General features: G+C 48.4%; 1 protein-coding gene across 1 annotated transcript; it reads right to left on the bottom strand.

The window, feature by feature from the left end:
* Positions 1–5,084: 5,084 nt before the first annotated feature.
* Positions 5,085–13,593, bottom strand: R3HDML (R3H domain containing like). Its single transcript, XM_008698083.1, has 5 exons — positions 13,336–13,593; positions 10,650–10,768; positions 10,408–10,540; positions 8,991–9,106; positions 5,085–5,397 (listed from the first exon to the last, which is right to left on the bottom strand). Exons 1-5 carry the CDS (start codon positions 13,591–13,593, stop codon positions 5,265–5,267), a joined length of 759 nt encoding a protein of 252 aa, XP_008696305.1. The 3' UTR covers positions 5,085–5,264.
* Positions 13,594–14,772: the final 1,179 nt, after the last annotated feature.

Raw genomic sequence — 14,772 nt, 5'->3', positions numbered from 1 at the left:
GGGATCTAAGGGCTGTTTCTACGCCGGCAGATCCGCCTCATTCTCCTGAGTGTTGATCCAGGGGTGTGACTGTCCCATGAGTGATTTGACTCGTGTTCTGTTGCTGGACATTCAGGATGTTTCCACGCTCTTGTCACTACACACAGTGAATGTCTTCCTACACGTGTCTTGACCTGCGTGTGGAAAGTATATCTGTAGGACAAATTTCTAGAAGCAGAATCCTACCAATGTTTAAATATCCTGTAAGATTTCTTTTATTTAAAAATAATCCTCCCTTAATAACTTCCTTCCCTATCTCTGCCAGTACATCACCTCTTTCCACCCTCTGATGCCAGACTTTGAAAATAGCTGTCTACACCAGGGCTCTCTTGTTCCCATTCCCTCCTACAACACTACCCTCTTCAGTCTGGTTTCTGTTCCACCCCCCCCACACACACACCACTGAGTCTTCGCTGGTGAAATGGAATGGCTCCATGCCTACACATTCAAAGGACATTTTACTGGAACCCCCAACTGCACTTGACAGCTGACTCCCTTTAGCATCTATACTACCATAGTCTTCTGGATTTCTTCCTTCTTGACTGGTTTTTTCTTTTGTCTCTTGATGTTTCATGTCTCGCTACCTGTCCTCAAATACTAAAGTTACTTGGAGCTCAATTCTAGATTTCCTTCTCTATTTTTTTTTCATTCTGTTATCTCTCCTCCCATAATCACATACATTACCGTGGTTTTGACGGTCATCTGCATACTGGTGATTCCCAATTGTGTATCTCCAACCTATGGCTTGTAAGCAGTAGTTTGTCCATCCTGATCTCCAACCTAATTTCTCCTCTGGACACCAGATTCATATACCCAGCTGCCTCCTAGATCTCTCCACCTGTGTTCCATGGATATCTCAAATACGATATGCCCCTAATTGCACTCCTACTCCTCACTTCCATCAAAACTCCTTCCCCTAAATTCCCCATCTTGATAAAACGACACCCTCATCCACTCCACTTCCTTCCCACCCACACCCAGCCACTACAAAGTCCACTTGAATTCCACTTCTTTTTTTTTAAATTTTTGATCTTATTTATCTATTTGAGAGAGAGTGCAAGAGTGAGTGAGCATGAGTGGGGGCGGGGAGGGGCAGAGGGAGAGGGAGAAGCAGGCTCCTGAATGTACAGGAAGTCCGACTAGGGGCTTGATCCCAGGACTACAGCCTCACGACCTGAGCTGAAGGCAGATGCCCAACTGACTGAGCCACCCAGGTGCCCCTTGAATTCCACTTCTTAAACATGTCACAAATGTATCTGCTTCTCCCTGTCTCCAGTGCTGCCATCTTGGTTTAAACCATCCTTGTATCTATCTATCTATCTATCTATCTATCTATCTATCTATCTATCTAGAGAGTATGTGCTAGAGCAGGGTGGAGGGAGAGGGGGATAGAGAATCTCAAGCAGACTCCCCACTGAGCGTGGACCCCGATGTGGGGCTCCATCTCAGGAGCTGAACCATCATCAAGAGTCTGATGCTCAACTGACTGAGCCCCGCAGGCACCCCGCCATCATCATTTCTCACCTGGATGATTGAAATAGCCTTCTCACCTGGATGATTGAAATAGCCTTTTACCTGGATCCTAGCATCCACTCTGAGCCTGTCAAATCTATTCCCCTTGAATGCTGCAGAATTATCTTTTCAAATGCAAATCTGACATGTCAGTCCACTGTTATAATCCTGCCATGCCTCCCCATTGTCTTGAGTGAAGCTCCAGGATTATTCATGATTTGGCCCCTGCTGCCCCTCCCCTCCCAGGGTCAGTTCCCTCCCTTTCCTTCTCACACAGCAGGCCTCTTTTAGAACCTGATCTTGCCCTGCGTGCTCTCCCCCAGCTTTCTACCCACATTGTCATTACTGCCTTGGAGACTGACCAGCTTCTCTCCTTCATCAAAACACATCTCGCAGGGCACCTTGGTGCTCAGTCAGTTAAGCATCCAACTCTTGATTTCCACTGGGTCATGATCTCAGGGTCATGGAATCGAGCCCCGCATTGGGCTCCACTCAGCACAGAGTCTACTCAGGATTCTCTCCCTCTGCCTCTCCCCCCACCCCCACCCCCACTCGAGCTTGCACAAGTGTGTGTGCACGCTCTCTCTCCCTCTCTTAAATAAATAAGTAAATAAATAAAATCTTTTAAGAAAGAAAACACATCTCGCTGCAGAAGACCCACGTGTAGTTTAGATGGCACTCTTGTAATTCCCCGTTCTTTTCCCAGGCACTTCCTTCCATTACAATAAATTATTTGTATTCACCTTCTGTTTAATGCCTGACTGTTACACTACAGTTACCAGCTCCAGGAGCATAGGAACATTATAGATCCTCAGGGATCAGTAAATGTTTTCTATAAAGGGCCAGATAGTAAATACATGTGGTCTCTGGCAACTACTCATGTCTGCTGTGGAAGCATGAAATCAGCCATAGACATTATATAAACAAATGAGCATGGCTGTGTTCTAATAAAACTTTATTTATAAAAAACAGGCAGTGGGCCAGATTTGGTTTGTAAGCCATAGTTTGTCCATCCTGATCTATATATTAGTGACCACTGTGCTCAGAGCTGACACTTTTATAGTATTTACTCTATGCCAGACACTGCTCTAAGCGCTTCCCATGTATTCATTTATTTAATGTCTTGAATGCCCTCAGGAGGCAGATACTGTTCGTGTCCCCACTTAGAGATGAGACAGGCACTGAGAATTCACAGTAAACTGCCCAAGCACACTTAGCCACAAAGTTAAATTTGTACTGAGACAATCTGGCTCCAGAGTCTCCACTCTTAACCTGCTCGGTTGGTGAATGAATGTATGAACAAACAAGCAATCAAATGAGATTGGGCTATGAAGATCTTCAGAGAGTACAAAATACTACAGAGGCTTGAATGTTTAGTTAAAAATTTCTTGCAGCGAAAGTTCCCTTTCAGTTAGAACAGCAGCTTGACAAACCAGGATGCTATGAGCAACCCGCCTCACCTGAGTCCCGCCCCCAGGTCTGCAGTGTCCAGGCCTTGGCTAGCTGAGCAAGCCCGACCTGCTCATTGCTCTGTTGGCATGGGCTCTTCTCAAGGGCGGTTTCAAAAGTGGGGAAACTAGGAGGTCGTCTGAATTCCCACCCCTTACAATGGCACTTTCTGCTTTGTCCAGTCTCTGAGTTTCCCCCTTCTTAGTTGAGAGGCAGCAAGGAAATGGATTAAGACATCGGGCCCCTGAGTCACACAGGACATACTCAAATCCAGCTTCTTTTGCCTCAGGTGTTATGTCTGTAAAGGTGGACAGGAACGTACGTATCACTGAAGACGGCTGTGATAATTCAATGAGGTTAAAGAGTGTACTAAGCAGTTCGTAGATGCCAGTGGTCGTCATGGTCATGGTCATTCTGGTACTCGGCATGGGAAGGCAATGTGGGGCAATCAAAATCACACAGGCTTTGAGGTCAGATCAAGCTAAATTCAAATCCTATGCCTGCTCCCTGCTAGCTATATAACCTTATGTGTACCATTTAATTCAAGGGGTCACGTGCCACTTAAATTTCCAGAACATTTCAGGAAATTGGCATAGGGCTAGCAAGCCTTTTTCCTCCCCAATATAAAGACATCAATAATTTTTTAAAAAGGAAGAAGGATATAATCTGCGAATACTAAACTCACAACAGCATCCTTGTTTCTCTTCACTCATTTCCAGATTTCCAGCATTTGGAAATGGGCGGTCACCCTAAGCCTCGTTCATCTCATTGGTAAAAGGGAATAGTAGTGCACACCCGTGCACGCGTGCACTGAGCTGGTTGTGGCCCCTGGCACAGAGTAGGGGCTGTCAGCCCCCTCTCCTGGCCTTCCTCTAGAGCTGGTTTTGCCCTCACTCCATCTCCCCCTGCTCAGTTTCCTTCCTTTCTTGACCCCCTCTGGGAGCTGAGAAAGGGAGGGACCAGAACGCGCCACTGCATCAGATCTCAAAGGACTTTATTGGGGGCCGGGGTTGGGGGGGTTGACATGCAAGGACCATGGCCTCCGTGGGAATGACCAAGAGGGTAGAAAACTCACTCCATCCAGCAGGATGTAGGGGCCCATTTTCCACCCAGGTCTTTGAATGGAGTGCTCTCTGGCCAAGCAGGGAGTGGGCCCCAGCTGGAGGGCAAGGTCTGAGGGGGAGATTTTACTATCTCTGGAAACAAAAGGACTTTTGTGTGTCGTGATATCTGGGTGGGGTGGGGCGGGGTGGGGAGAGAGGAAATGGTTTATGGGAATGAGAATGAGATTTTACAGAGGGTGTGGGGCAGAGAGAAAGGGACTAACAGACAGACAGACGTGTGGAATGATAGAGAAAAAGACAGGTCCAGAAGACGACAGCTCCCTCCGGCCAGGTTTGCTTTTGCACTCTCAGTCCTGACGCCCAGAGAGGGGTCCAGCAGCCTGCAGGGCTTGTCAGGGCCTGAGCTCCGACCTGGGTGCTGTTGGGGACAAGCTGTGTGGCTATCAGTAGATGAGACCCCTTTTTGGAGGCTCAGTGCACCCATCTGTAAAAGGGGGGCCTGAATCCACAAGTCAATTTCAGTTAATTTTTTTTTAAAGCTTGGACCTGAAATGTTCTCAACTCACGGAGCAAACCCCGAGTCCTCGAAGTTGGCTGTTATTGGATGAACAAGAGTGGGTTTCAGGCTAAAGATTGTTTAATAAATACTCTTCACTGGATGGACAAAGACACGCGGGCTTGGGCACCCGAGAGTCAGCTCCATCCAGCCCCCGCTCTCTGAGCACTGAGTCTATGAAAGATGCAAGCCTCTTTCCCAGAAGCCAGAGAGAAGAAAGCTGGAAGGAAGGAAGGAAGGAAGGAAGGAAGGAAGGAAGGAAGGAAAGAAAGAAAGAAAGAAAGAAAGAAAGAAAGAAAGAAAGAAAGAAAGAAAAGAAAGAAAGAAAAAGAAGAAAAGGAAGGGAGGGAGGGAGGGAGGGAAGGAAGGAAGGAAGGAAGGAAGGAAGGAAGGAAGGAAGGAAGGAAGGAAAGGAAGGGAGGGAAGGCAGGAAGGGAAGCAAGCAAGCAAGCAAGCCAGCCAGGAGGTGTTTTCTTCTAGCACATGCTGGACATTTCAGGAATGGAAGGAATCACGAGGGAAAATTGAGATCAGTGGACAGAGCCCAATAATGTCCCTTACAAAAACAATTATTCTTTCACCTGGTCTTTGGGGAGGGAGCCTTTGGGGGAGGACCAGAGCCCCCTCCAGGGCCCAGGGAAGAGTTAGAACCACAGGAGCCCATTGGATTTGAGTCCAGAGAAGCACAGGTTGCTACTGCAGCTGCCTCGGTAACTTGGGGGACAGGCAGAACACGGCCTCCCCATCTTGTATGGTGCCTCGCCGATCCAGTTGCCCCTGGAAGAGAAAAGGTCCCAAGGAGACGGGGACAGAGGAGAGTTAATGTGGGCAGCGTTCATACAGGTTTCCATATCTCAGCACCGCGGATGATGGGCTATCGACCTTGGGCAAGTCACACCTGCAAGCCTTGGTTTCTTATCCATAAAACCAAGAGAAGACTCCCCTGCCTCACGGGGAGGCAGCAAAGATCAAATAATGGGGGCCTGTGTGCCTGCACCCAGCACCATGCCTGGCAAACAGTGACTCTTCAGTAAGTGTTGATTTTCTTGCTCCCTCCATCTGACCTCCCGTCCCCAACCCGGGCTGCTCTGGGTTCTGGTACTGGATTCTGCCACCGGCCAGCTGGTAACAGAATAAACCACCTCATTTCTTCTGAATAAAATAATGAAATGAAACGGTATCTGCAAAAACGAGGTGCAAACACTTTAGAACTTAGGAAAGTGCTGTGCGGCTAGGAGCTAGAGTAATGAAAAGCCGAGTATACTTGATCACGGTGGCACGTGGCCATGAGGCCTCGTCATGGCCACCACTGCCCATTTCCACGACGGCCAGATCCCAAACCCAGCCTACCTGCTCCTGAGTTTGTCCTCTCAACAGACCATGGCCTTTTGGGGGAAGAGGGGTAAGGAGTGATTGCTTAGTGGCTACAGACTTTCTCTTTGGGATGATGGACTGGTTCTAGAAGTAGATGGTGGGATGGTTGTACAACATGGTGAATGCAAGGAATGCCACGAGGTGTGCACTTCGAAATGATTAAGATGGCAAATTTGATGGTATCGATATTTTACCACAATTAAAACAAATTAATAGTGTAATATACCAAAACCATTGAATTGTACATGTCAAATGGGCAAGTTGTATGGGCTGTGAATTACATCTCAAGAGAGCTGTTAGAAACCAACCAGCCACCGTCATCACATTCTCCTGCTCAGAAACTTTTATTGGATTCCCCTCGCCTGTGCAGATATTGGCAGATTTTTTTAGGTAAAGGTCCAGATAGCAAATGGGTTAGGTTTTGTGGACCGGATATCTCTATTGCATTGCAAGCAGCCCTGGATAAGATGTAAATGAACGGCGTGGCTGTGTTTCAATAAAACTTTATTTATGAAAACAAGCAGCTGGTGAGGTTTTGCCATGGGGCCCTAGTTTGCTGACCCCCCACCCCCCCCCAGAAGGGCACATGCAGCTTCTGCAGCTTTTGGTCTGGCATTCCAGACTGTTCCAGCAGCTGTGAATCCTGTTCACATACCCCACCTTCCCACATTTCTCTGCTCCAACCCAGCCCACAGATTTTTCTTTTTCTCCCTTCTTTTCTCAAGTCCCAAAATCATCTCCCCAGTCCTTGCTCATGCCTGCCTGGTAATCTTACCACTGGCCTGTAGTGTTATCTTTGCAAATCCAGTGCCTTCTTTTCTCACACCTTATATGAACCCTCTTTGCGGGCAGAAATGGATTTTTTTTTCTCCAAAAGCGATTGTTGAATGACTGTAAGTAAAGTCAGCCAAGAAATGCTTAGAAGAGTATGCATTTCTGGTTTTATATAGGGTTCATTCACTTGTTCATTCAACAAACACTTCCAGAGCATCTGTTTTGGGCATCAGGATTGGTGCCAGATGCTGTGAGTGTATAGTTTTCAAAAGGTGCTCCTGGAAGTTTGGGGGCAGGGAATGTGGGAAGTGAAGACACCTGGGGGTGATGGAATAAATTTCATTCTTTTTCTGTTCAATTTAACCACTTGGAAAAAAGTTTTGCTTAAAAAAAGGGGAGGGAGTTGAAATCACTGTAGTAAAAGGGTATAGAAATGAATCAGGTCTATTTCCCACCCGCGAAGAGTTTTTAACCTAGTTATAACCACAGCCACCAGTTATTGAGCACGTACTATGGGCAACTAACTGTGTACTGTGATCATCTGTGACACAGGTAGGATCAGCCCAATTTTAAAAGAGGAGACTGAGGTCCATAGAGGTGAGATGCCTTATACAAAGTCCTCTTATGCGCATGGTAGAGCTGGACATCACACCCAGATCTGGGCAGAGCAGTAAGCGCCAACAAGCATTCTATCGTCATGAGCCCAGGGGTGTTACCCTGGTCAGATCACTTCTCTCAACAACTCAGTGAGTAGGTACTATTTTATTCCCATTTTGCAGATGGAGAAACAGGCACATAGAAGTTAAGTTAAATCATAAATTTGAACCCTGAGAGTCTTGACTCCAGAGCATAAAAATCTTAACAAGTACAGTGTTAATGCTGCAAAAATTCAGTGTATCAGCAAGTTGGAACAGTCCCTTAGGCTATTTGTAACGAAGTTTGCTTTGTATTTTTGTGTCTGATAAAGCTGGGCTGATACTTTGTTAATAGATGTCACCACTAACAAATAAATAGCTTGAGAATTTGTGTTCAGGTTCCCAGTGACTTCCAGAACATCGGAATAGTATAGCAGACAGAACATAGACTTGAAATCAAGACTTGTATTTCAAACGGCTCTGCTACCTCCTGGCTTTGTGACGTTCGTATATTACTTAACCTCTCTCTTTTTTTTTTTTTTTAAAGATTTTATTTATTTATTCGACAGAGATAGAGACAGCCAGCGAGAGAGGGAACACAAGCAGGGGGACTGGGAGAGGAAGAAGCAGGCTCATAGCAGAGGAGCCTGATGTGGGGCTCGATCCCATAACGCCGGGATCACGCCCTGAGCCGAAGGCAGACGCTTAACCGCTGTGCCACCCAGGCGCCCCTACTTAACCTCTCTGATCCTCAATTTCTTATTCTTAAAAAAGGAGGATATTTTCCCAGTATCCCTCCCTTTTTCCTTCCTTCCTTTCTCTTTCATCTCTTCAGTGAGATAATGAGGTGAAACTATTTGGTAAGCAGTCAAGAGCTACTTGAAAGTAAAAGGTGGTCATCAGCATGTAATTTTGAAATTCTAAACATCACGTTTGCTTAGAATGTGTCCTTGTTTTTATATGAGCATCAGTATTGTTGGCAAGTCTGTATACCGTACGCTGGATGGGAACTTCCATCCTTCTTTCTCCATGTTTCCAAGAGACTTGCGTATAGAGGCCACTCCTGACCTCTCTCGCATGAAGCTGATTGGAGAGCCTGGAGGAAGGAGCTGAGCATAGTTGTTCTATCCTTTTCTTTCGTTTGGGATCTGCCTGGCTGCAGGGAACACGTGTTCTTGGTTGCTCTACGTCCTGTGACACGCTAGAGGGGCCGGCTGCGCTCATTGGAAGAGGACTGTGGCTCTCAGGTGTTGCCAGTCAGTGGGTGTGCAGGTCTAATTCGAGGGTGAGATGGTTGCAAGCCCGCTTGTCTGGCACATCGAAACCATATTCTCTACTATTGACTTCATCCGTGAGGCTGCCTATCCACCTGACTTGGTCCTCTGTCTATCTCCCAATCACTTCTTGCGATTTGGGTAAAGAAGAAGTATTAATTGACTCTAAATCTACCAGATTGTATGGTATTGAGGTTACTTAGAATGGAAGAAGGCAGGGTGTCCTGGGCATCTTCCTTTTCTTGGAATTCTGCCCATTCCACTCAGCCCCCCCCCCCCGTCCCACAGCCCCCTGTCTCAGTGCTGCACTTACTTAATGGCGTAGTTGCAGACCAGGTACACGGCGTGATGCCAAGTGTTGCCCCAGACGTTGATGCTGCCACAGGTGTGGATGGCACAGCCCAGCCGATTGGAGGATGCCCACACCATCTGAGGAAGGACAGCGACAGGGAAGGCTTTGAGATGGACTCGGGGGGGCCCAGGTTCCTGGGGGCTGGGAGGCTCCTGGACATGGTTCAGGGTGGGTGAGGTCTTCCTGGGGGAAGGCAGTCTGCCTGTCCAATGTTCCTGGAGACACATTGTGCTATAATGTTTCTCAAGCTTTTTTGTTTTTTACTACCACCAACAGTAAGGAATGAATTTTAAATTTTTACTCAGTGTACAACATGCACACACACAAAAGTTGGGACAAAAGTTTTGTGAACCAACATTTAATCTTTTCTTATATAATATATGCTAATATTTTCTATACCTTTCTATTAATTTTCTTTCTTTCTTTTTTCCCTAGCAACCAGTTTGAAAATCATTATTGTGTTGGAGGTTAAAACACAAACTTTGGAGTTAAACAGCCTTCGATCAGAATCTCAATATCCCTAGTGTGTGACTTTGACCAAGTCAATTAACCATGACGTGCCTCAGTTTCTTCTTTGGTAAAATAAAGGTAATAGTATCTCCTGGGATATCAGGAAGGACAATTTGATTTAGGCCTCACGTGTCCTAGAGGGTCTCCAATGTGGATTTTTGACCTTAACTCCACATGGGTCACAGAGAGATGGACAGACTGGAAGAAAATATTTGTCCCACAATGGGAAGTTTTGGTTCCATTTCCTGCAACATTATATCGCGTTATATTTTTATGTGTAACAAATGGTAACATATTCAATATTAAGTCTCAAAATATGCTACAATTTTTGTCATTTTATTTTAGATTTCATTTTTTTAGGATAGTGGGATCCTAGGGGCACCTGGATGGCTTAGTCAGTTAAGCGTCCAACTCTTGATCTCAGCTCAGGTCTTGATTTCGGGGTCATGAGTTCAGGCCCTGCACTGGGCTCCACTCTGGGTGTGGAGTCTACTCAAAATGATGATGATGATGATAATAATAATAATAATAATAGTAATAATAATAATAAATAAAGATAGTGGGATCCTGAGAAGACAGAAAATACTAGAAACAGTTCGGCCCTATTGAATTCAGAAGCATTCTTGAACTTGTCAGACCACCCATCTCCATTTTGGTGGCCAAACAATCTGGTCAGCCCACCTAAGACACTCAAAACAAGATCCAGTCAGCTCAACTCAGTCTACACACAGCTCTCCAGAAATACGCTTATTGTGTGAAGGGAAGTCCATAGGACCTCTGTTCTGTCATTTCTGTTCCGCCATATTCTTTTTCTTCTAAGCTACCTGGATTTGCTCTCCTTTGGCTGTTTGTCCCGACAGAGGGGTACCTGGGTATAGTGGGAGCAGACTGGGCCACTGCAGCGCCAGGGGCAGCGCGGCCGACAGTCCCTGGGGGCCGGAAACGAGTAATGGCGCTTCTCCTCAGACCAAGACTTCACAAGGTCCACCACCGAGCGGTACCTGGGGAGGGAGAGAAGGCCGGCTGGGGAGTGGAGAAGCTGCCCTGCCACCACTTTGCTCGGTGACCTTGCTGAGTGACCGAGTGAAGGAAGGGCAGAAGGTCACTCACCGGCCAGAATGGATGGAGAGGTTCTGGCCCACATATCTCATCAGCTGTGAGGGCCCATGGGCCCAGAGGCACTGGGTGGCCCAGGCCTCGGCAGACCTGGCCAGCCGCTCGTCCCAGACCTGGGGAGAGAAAGGCCATGAGATTCCCCAGGGTGACAACCACCATCATCCCAGCCGCGTCCAGAGACACACATTGCCCTGGTGCCACTCGTCCTCCGTCTCCTTGGAACCCTGCACCAAATCCGGTCGACAGCTTAGAACACTGGGAGTCAGAGAAGGCCTAGGACTTCACAGTCCACACCAGAGCCAAGACCCACACCCAGATCTCTGACTCCTCTTCCAGCACCCTTTCCTCCCACTGGACTTCAGGCTGGGGGTTCTCTGCTCTGAGCGGGTCCCAGGCTCTTGGTCTGGGAGTTAGCAGTCCCTAGAAGTGGCTGAGCCCGGGGTGATGGGGAGGGGACTGGCTTTTTAGTATGGTTGTTGTATTCTTAAAACAAATTTTAACATTAAATATTTGAATTCAAAATGTTTTTTTTCTGAATAGTGAAAACAGGCACAAATATAATATATGAAATGCCCAAAGGAGGAAAAGTGCAAAGTCTCTCATCTCAATCCTCTCCTTGCTCCCCCAGCCACCCTGCCCCCTAGAGGCAACCATCACTGTGATTCCTGGCATCCTCTTCCAGAAATATTCTATACCCGTACAAGTATACACACATACATAATTATATAAGTATATATAATTGTATATGATTAAGTATACATAAGTATATATAAAATATTTTTTTTCAAAATTTTTTACAAATTTACATTATTATTTTTTACAAATAGCAGCTAACCAGACATTCTATCAGGCCCCTTGCTGTTTTCACTCACCCAAACATAACTTAGTGGTTATTCAACTTCGGCACATAGAGAATACCCTCCTTACCCCTCCTAACAGCTTCATAATTTTCCAATGTGTGAATGCCCCAAGTTTCATAACTTGAAAAAAACACCACTTAAAAAAAAGATACCAGTTTCCTTCCACTCTGACTTCCGGGGATTCTCTGAGATATTAGTCATTCATTCATTTTATTTGTTCATTCAGCAAATATTGAACAATATTTCTAGGGACGCAGGACTCACAGCCTAGCAAGGAGATGAGACATTAAGCAATCATTACAATCCTGGTGGGTGTGAGAATGTGAAACGGGGGACTGGAACTTTTGGGGAGGCGGTGGGAGAGAGAAGTTTCTTTGAGCAAAGGATGCTTTGTCAGGATACCTGTCCTGTGGGCAGAAGCCAGCTAGTGAAGAAGACACAGGGATACCAAGAGAGGGGTCCAAACATGGCCCCAGGGTTGTCCAATTCACACTCTTAGGGAAAGCAGAGGAATGTTTCCTTCATGCAACAAAGGGGTAAACTGAGGGAAGGAGTATGCTAACATCACACCCCCATTCACTGACCCTATCAGGGTCCATGGTGAGACATTTTGCTCTCTGTTCCACCGTGCATGGAATAAACACTTGTTGGAATGAGTGCCTTGCACACACAATAAATGTGTCATTTGTTTGAAAAATGAAGGACCTTCCATGTGCCAGTCACTGTGCTAATAAGTGAATGAGTCCTTCAATGAACAAAGTAACAACGCTCCACCTCCAGCTGCCAGCCATTCTGGCTCCTATCCCAGGCTCTCCCCAACACCTTATTCCTCCTGGATACTATGTTATCCAGACCTTGTGTTGTGGATATGTTTTCTGTCATCCCCATGACGGAAGACGCTTGTCCGTCCTGTTCTCAGCAGTGTGCGTGAGGCTTAGCATGGACCTGGCTCCAAGCCGCAGCTCGTACACAAGTGAATGGACACATTGCAAAAGCATAGGAATTTTCAGGCTGTTGAGTAGCACGCATTTGTCTCGGAGGGGGTGGACTGACAATCTCTTTCCTTAAAGAAATCTGTGGGTGGGCTAGAAGCCTATCTCTCCAGGCTGGTTTGGGACAAAGGTCCTAGGGGAGGGACTGTGATAAGGAGAAAGCCTCCCCTCCTCCACTCCCGGAGTCTGGCTTCTGGGGGACTGGGGTGACAGCCACTGGCCCTGCCTCTTTAAGGGAACACATAGCTTCTGCAGCTGGTCAGCTGCCAGTTATCCTCAGCTGGAGACCTCCAAACTCTGCCTCCACGGGCTTGCTGAGTACAGTCTGTGTGTCCAGCAGACCACGGAAAGCTCCAGCCACCCACCCCCTGCAGGTCCCCAGCAGGGAGCCCAAATCCTTGGGCGGGGTATAGTATCTGTTAAGACTACAACCTTTAGCAGCCGGCAGACCTGGGTTAGAATCCCAGCTGGATGACCTTTGGAAATTAATTCTCTGCATCTCAGTTTCTTTATTGGAAAATGGAGGTGATGAGCCCCACCCTGAAAGAAAAGGAGTACGCTCAGGGTTGTGCGTAGGTTATGGCAAGGCACACAGTGGACGCTCCCTGCATAGCAGTCTGCTGACCCTGCTTCCCAGGAGGACCTGTGCAGCTGCCTTTGTTTTCTCATCTCTAAAATGGGTAGACTAATTCCTGCCCTTTCCACAGGACCCAGACACCCAGATACTGGCTAGTGGGGCCAGGCTGGCGAATGGTCCAGCCCTTCCAGAACACGCTGAATTGACTGTCATTCGTTGGAAAGGGCACAGGGGAGGGCGTGGGAACTCACCATGTACTCCATGTTGGCCGCAGGTGGGTGCACACTGGCCCGGATGTGGTTGTGATAATCCAGCAAGGCACTCATGTCCCTGGCAGAGATGTGGCGCTTCCGTCGGTACCGGGGCACCCCGAGGCCACTCAGGGGCCACACAGCTGTGCCCTTGGTCCGGGCCAGTGCCAGGGTGGTATTAGGCATCAAGGCATTCACTGTCTGGCCTGCCCAGAAGAGCAGACCCGCCAGGCCCACGGTGCTGCGCAGCAGGGGCATGGCTGGCTGGAAGGGTCACACGTCACCACGTGCAGTCAGAGCTGGCTGCCTGGAGGGGGTGGGCATGAGGGCACCAAACCCTGAGTGTTCGCCAGCATTGCCACCCCGAGGATGCTAACCCCTGGGAACTGGGCAAAGATCTCCTGACTCAGCTCTAGTCCTGGTGCCCGACACCCTGCCCTTCCCAACCCCGTGGACTCAGTGTATTGGGCGATGGAGGGAAATGCCCGGACAGTAGCTGATTCTGCTCAGGCCACGTGAGGCAGATGGTGCTACTCCTTCAAAGGCAGGGCTCCATCCCATCAGCCCAGGAGACAGACACCAGTCCTGTCCAGCCTGAGCACCCTCTTCACCAATCCTGCTCCAAACGGCTCCATCGATGCCCTCAGAGGGGCAGGGGCAACCTTCTCTGGGGCATCACGCAGGACCCTCTCGTCCCCGAGTTGCTGCATTTTGGGGGTTGAGAGTGAGATATGGGAAGAGCCAGATGGCAGAGGATGAAAGAGGAAGAGAAAAAGAGAAGCAGAGAGGAAGAAAATGAGAGAGACCAAAAAGGCATCTGGAAAGAAAGGTACAGAGAACAGGGATGAAGGAAGTTGAAAGGTGGAAAGACGAGAGAATGGGAGACAGTAAAGGGGAAAAAGAACATAGGACAGAAGCAGAGGGAGAGAGAGACGGGGGAAGGAAGAACAGAGAAGACAGAGGGAGAAACGGAGTTACAGAGAAGAGAGCCAGAGACAGGCATGCGAGAGACCAGACAGCAGCTTCCCAGGGGCGCGTACCCAGGCCGGGCAGCCCAGGCGGGTGGCAGCAGGCGCCGAGGATGCAGGGACCTCTGCAGACACCCTGGCCCGCCTGGCAGCGCGGTGACTTTAATGGTCCCCTGGGAGCTGATGGCATCGCCGTCCGGGCGCCACAGCCCCCTCCCCTTCCAGCAGGCCAGACTCGGATGGGAGGAGGCTCCGCCTGTCCATCTGTGGGCTTTCCCCTCCCGCCCTCTGGCGCCTCTGGCCTCTGCCGTCTGCTCTTCCACCTGGGGTGTGCAGGGCTGGGGCTGAGCTGCTGGTTGGGGTAGGGATGTGGCAATGGCAGGGACTCTGGGAGGAAATGCCACCCCCCGCCCTCGCTCTGTCTTCCCCACCCCAGCATGGAAGCCACCTTGCTTCCAGAGAGTATTCT

This window comes from Ursus maritimus, unplaced genomic scaffold (genome assembly GCF_017311325.1).
Source record: "Ursus maritimus isolate PB19 unplaced genomic scaffold, ASM1731132v1 scaffold_22, whole genome shotgun sequence".
NCBI classification, from domain to species: domain Eukaryota; kingdom Metazoa; phylum Chordata; class Mammalia; order Carnivora; family Ursidae; genus Ursus; species Ursus maritimus.
Note: the sequence above shows the minus strand (reverse complement) of the source record. Positions and strands in the feature narration are given on the sequence as shown.